The following is a 6000-nucleotide window of genomic DNA, read 5'->3' on the forward strand; positions in this document are numbered from 1 at the left end:
GCTACACTACAAAAATGACAGTATGCTTTGTCACCGCGGTAAAAAAAAATCAATAGTGTCACAGCCCTAAATATGTATATAGACTAAAGAAATACGTTGGCAACGAACCACCCAATTTCAGCCACGAAATATCATGACCACCCAACAGTGAACTTTTAGCGGCACAGAGCTAAAATGAATTTGTTAGCTAGCTAGCAACAGCATATTACATGGGATTATGACCTGCCAGCTTTTCAACATTCAAATGAAATTCCTCCTAATGTTACGTCTGGCCTGCCTCACCTGTTTCACCCAGAAATACATCAAGATATGAAAGCAAGATACTCACAAAATACAGTTTCATCTGGACTGTAAGCTAAGCTAACACAACCAGACTCAGTCTCGGTACATAACGCACAGAAATGACATTGATATTGATCTTGCCTTAACTTGGAAAGAAAGCAAATATGCATATTTACCAAAATGTTGCGAGACGGAGCAAGAAAAAGGGGAGTGCATAAAAGGGTAACACTTTAATTCCCAGATCCCATAATTTCATGGTAAATATGTGGTAATTACCAATTCATATATTTGAAATTTCTCTGAATTTTACCTGCAGATTACCCCAAAATTTCATAGTAAGTACATGACAATTCACAAGTGTGGTTTTTATTCAAGTAGGTGGTAATTACCATTTCACACATTTGAACTTTCTTTGAAATTAACTGCAAACTTACCATATTACTTTGTAATTTGGGAGTAATTTGCAGGTAAATTCAGAGAAATATCAAATATGTTGCTTGGCAGTTACTACCAACTATATGAAAATGGTATTATCTAATTATCACATAATTAACCATGAAATTTTGAGGTGATTTGGGGGTACTTTGTGGGCAAGTTTCTACAAAATTTCAAATTTATTACTTGGTAATTACCAAGGTATTTACCATGAAATTATGGGACCTGGAAATTGAAGCGTTACCCATGAAAAGATAAAGGGAGAGACACTGACATCTAGTGTAGTGTCGTGTCAGTTAATTGTCTGAGCGGGAGACAAAGATGTGAGGCCAGGAGGAGGCAGAGAGACAGGGAAGTGAGGCAAGGAAAGGAAAGGTAACTGAGGTGATGTGATCCGAGAAGAGGGAGGATATTTTTTGCCCCTTGGTGCCAAGAAATGGCCCAGGGCAGACAGTGTTATAGATTTACCTTGAGTGAGCCCAGGATAGCTGATACCCCCCCACCCCCGCCTCCAACAACAACATTACTCCACAAACACTGACGAACTGCCGATGTCACCCGACACACAAAACACTACAGCAACACGTTTCCCCTCACCTGTTGCCACAAATCTGTGATCACAAAGGCTCAGGTTTCAGTTTGTGCCGTCAAGGTCAAACCTCCCTCGTCCATCTTTGGTCACATTCACGCTTTTCCGATTCCTCGGTGTCGACATTCAGAGAGAAACCTGCCTCTCAGTGTTTGACGAAAGCACGTCATCATGCAGTAGATCGACTACACATCCAACATGGGGACGAGGATCAATACATTCTGATGCCAAATGTGGCTGTAATCTAATTTACTAAACTGGTGAATGTCAGATACCTGAATGAGATTTATTACAAATACAGTATCATTTTCTTGTGTCTGGAAAAAAAAAACAATGACAAACCAGAGAAACAACGGGTCACTGTTACTTTAAATTTTACTTTCAGGAAACTCCTTTGGCCTTGTTTCATGGGTGCCGAGTTGGGTTAAACATTGGGAAGAGAAAAATGTCTCTGTAATGTTAGATGGTGTGATGTGTTCAGGAGTAAGGATTAAATTCTTCTATGCTGGGAATATATGATCACTATCCTGGGAAATGAACTTGTCTTTAAGGTCTAATTCTGTCTATGCTGTCACAATAACATTGGTCACAGCCTATTTTAGGCAAATATTCAACAAGGAAAACTGTGAGCTGACCACTTCAGTCTGTTATCTGCTGGTATTAATAATTACTGAGGCAGAATAACACCATTTTAACATTAAAATTAACACAATATAAACTGTGCACGTTGCATGCAGCGTGACCTTCACAACAGCTGTGAGGATGAAATGCCGAGTTTCTCGCCTGTGATCTGTCAATTGTGGAAGTGATATTTTACAATTCTTCATATCATAAACAAATAAAAATCATTAAAACAAGTTATTTGGTGTTTTTACTGTCATTCTATTGAGCTGAGACAGATTCCATATTCTGTTGGTGTTCAGAGGCTGCTCCAACAGAAGGCTGGCCCCGTGCGTTTTATCTCAAAAACCTGTTTTTCCAAGTTTGTCAGTTTTCTGTGGAAATCCATTTCCCCCAGTGAAAGAAAAACATATCCCCATGGTAAGTCATAAATAAAAAGTCAAAATGATGAGATAGGTAAAACACTAGATAAAACTTTTTTTCCCTCATAATTTTGACTTTTTATGTTTTTTTTACTTTTTATCTCATAACCTTGACTTTTTTTTTTTATCTCATTACAATTACAACTTTTTAAAGTCACAATTATGATTTTTTTTTTATCTCATAATTATGACTTATCAAGGGGATATTTTTTTCTTTAGCATTGAACGTCACATCAACTCAACTTCCTGTGACCACAAGAAACCTCACCTCTCTATCCATTTTGACCTTGATGGTAACGAGGTCACTGCTATTGACTCTCTGTGACAGGTGGCTAACCCCGGACTAATGACAGCCTCAGGCTAGTGAGCACACGCATGCACAAACACACACAAGCATGAGCCCAAATGTCAGCATGTACACACCCTGACAAACACAAATGATTTTAAACACAGAGCCAATCATAGCTAAACAAATAAACACACACACACACACACACACACACACACACACACACGCAAACAGGTTGAGAAAGTTATTCAGACACTGAAGGCGAACATCAACGTCCACTTCAGCTGAATTGTTGTGTCAAACGGAGTGAGAATGATTATTGATTTCAAGTCAGACCTATTGATCATCCTCTGAATGCTTGTGTGTGCCCTTGCACAATGACGCATGTACACACACACACACACACACACACACACACACACACACACAAAAACAACCCACACCTAACTGCACCGCAGGGTGTGACTGCTGATGCTTCAGGCTCCAGTGCAGATTTCTTCTCTGAATTCTCTCACACACACACACACATACACGCACACACATGCACACACACGCACACACGCACACACACGCACACACACACACACACCTTTCACATCTAAATATCTAATCATCAGAGGGAGATCAAACAGAGGAGGAACGATGGCGTGAAGACAAAAATGTTCTCATACTGGAAAGTTAACATGGAGACGGAGCAGGGCGGCTGAGGACAAGTCGCACACACACACGCACTCCTATCAAAGAGTGGTGTGAGAACATACAACCAGGTTCTACAACAGAACAAACCACCAGGTGTGTGAGAGAGATTTTCTGATCTGAAGGAGCGTTTACATTTTTTCTTTTAGATTTTTCTGAGTCATTACAACAGAAATATTTTATAACTCTGCAGTATGATCACGCTCTTACAAATAAAGGTGCTAACTAGAACCATAAAGAGTTCTTCAGCCTGTCCCCACAGGAGAACCCTTTCTGGTCCCTGGTGGAAGCTTTTATAAAGGTGCCACCTGGAACCCTTTCAGAGGGTTCAACCTAGAACTCAATATAAAGGGTTATACCTAGAATGTTCTATGACGATTGCACCCTGCAGCCATCATGACAGGTTCTAGAGGAGAACCCTTCTATGGTGTAATGGTTGCACACAGAATACTTTTCAGAGGTTCTATCCAGAATCTTTCCACCATCTAAGGGTGCTAACAAACCCAGGAGGTTCAACCAAGAATTCTTTTTTTGCCCAATGGTTTCATCTAGAACCAGCCTAAGAGGTTCTCCAGAGTACCCTTTTATACTCCAAGGTTTTTATCTAGGACCCACACAAGAGGGTACTACCAGAAACTCTTTAATATTCCAATCTAGAACCGTCTCAAAGGGTTCTCTCGAAAACCCTTTTATATTCCAAGGTTTTTATCTAGAACTCACCCAGGGGGGTCTGCTGAGAATACTGTATTCCAATGTCTTTATCTCGAACATACCTTGGGGGGCGGGTTCTATCAAGAACCCTTTTATATTCTAATGGTTTCATCTAGAACCCACTCGAGAGGTTCTACCAAGAATAACACAGTCCAGGAGTTTTCATCTAGTACCCACCCAAAGAGTTCTACCAATAATGTTGTATTGCAAGGTTTTTATCTAGAACCCACCCAGGGGGTTCCACCAAGAATGCTATATTCCAGTGTCTTTATCTCAAGCACCTGGGAAGGGGGGGGGGGGGCTTCTACCAAGAATGTTGTTAGATTCCAACGGTTCTGATCTAGTACCCCCCCCCCCCCCCCCCAGAGGGTTCTACTCAGTACCCAAGGTTTTTTTTAACTAGAACACACCCAGAGGGTTCTACTGAGAATCCTTTTATACTCCCAAGGTTTTATCTAGAACCCACTCAGTGGTTTCAACTGAGAACGCCTTAATATTACAGGGGTTTTATCTAGAACCCACTCAGGAGAATGATAAACGCTAAGGAACCCTTAGTCTTACAAAGACCCCTTAAAGAAGACTGTCTTCAGAGGCAAATGTTTCTGGGTGGAACTGCTGCCCTTCAGGTAGAACCCCTTTAGAACCCTCATCTCTCAGAGTGAACATATTAATAGCATCACGCTGCCTAAAATACCAGTCTGTCCTCTGTAGCTGATTCCTGTTTTCTTTTCTTCTGTTCTCTCCACTCATCCATCTTTCTCTTGTCTTTTTCACGCTCCCACCCCCCTCAGTATTCCCAGTGGGACCACCCCGCTTATCACGCTGGGTGTGTGTGCATGCATGTGTCCGTGTGTGTGTGTGTATGTGTGTGTGCATGTGTGTGTGAGGCTGCATCATGACAAAAGAGAACCTCCTAGACTCCACTAGACCGACACGTCTCCAGCCTCTCTCCCCTGCTCCTCCATCACTTTCCCTCCTCCTCCTCCACCTCTTTCTCTACCTTTTTCTTGGGTTCGCGGGAACGCTTCCTCGCCTTCTTCCTCTCCTTCTCCTCCTCCGCAGCGTTGAGGTTCTCGTCCGCCTTTTTCTTCAGCTGCGAGGCGGCGTGCGCCATGCTGCTCCAGTCCAATTAATCCTCACAGGTGGGATGAATGAACAGAGAGGATGGATGGAGTCAAAGTCTTCCTCTTTAGCCTTCTCTTCTTTGCTCCTAATTATCTTTTTTTTGTTGTTCCTTTTGTCAGAGAAGGAGCCCTCACAGGTGTCTCTCTTCTTCCTTTTGTTCTTTATCTCCCTCAGCAGCTATCCACACTGTGCAGATGCAAAGGTCCAGTGTGGGGCAGGACGGAGACGGTGCATGCTCCTCTGCTTCACCTCCTCTTCCTGCTGCTGCTGCTCAAAGTGCAAAACAAGCGCCAATTGCAGTGAATACAAAAACACTTTATGAATATGATCCACAGTCGCCTGATTAAGAATATAAAAAAATCTCAGTTTCAGTCAGCAGAGCTCCAGGGGTTGGAGGTCCAAGAGGGGGGCTCCAGCTCCAGCCACTAGCCCAGCAGAGTGCTCTGTCTTCTGGGTAAATAAACTGGTCCTGCTGCCTGCTTGACTGGTTCCCAGAGCCTGCCTCCTCCTGCTGCACCTGAGCACTGAGCCATCCTCTATGTACACACACACACACACACACACGCTCAGTCCGCAACGTCTCGCCGGGACATATGAACAGGATGGAAATGACAGTGGAAAGGAGGTTGAGATAGGAGGAGGAGGAGGAGGAGGAGGAGGGAGGGGTGAGAAAGGAGGGGGCAGAGAGAGCAGCTGGGACAGCAGAAAAAAAAAAAGGAAAAGGAGGGAGTAGGGATGGATGAATACCTCTGCTTAGTACCAGCTGGCTCAGGCTAGGAGATAAAGAGAGAGAAGGGGAGGATGATACTTCACACAGGGTACATACAGTA

The 6000-nt window shown here is 43.0% G+C and overlaps 1 protein-coding gene across 1 annotated transcript in view; it reads right to left on the reverse strand.

The window, feature by feature from the left end:
• LOC146312310 (ankyrin-3-like) overlaps positions 1-5763 on the reverse strand; it is a 150170-nt gene extending 144407 nt beyond the window's left edge. The window contains exon 1 of the mRNA XM_084740369.1: positions 5046-5763. Coding sequence (XP_084596495.1) covers positions 5046-5159 — 114 coding nt within the window. The 5' untranslated portion in view covers positions 5160-5763. The remainder of the gene's footprint in view (positions 1-5045) is intronic.
• Positions 5764-6000: the final 237 nt, after the last annotated feature.

The sequence above is a fragment of the Lutjanus erythropterus genome, chromosome 17, assembly GCF_056507025.1.
Source record: "Lutjanus erythropterus isolate fLutEry1 chromosome 17, fLutEry1.hap2, whole genome shotgun sequence".
NCBI lineage: Eukaryota > Metazoa > Chordata > Actinopteri > Lutjaniformes > Lutjanidae > Lutjanus > Lutjanus erythropterus.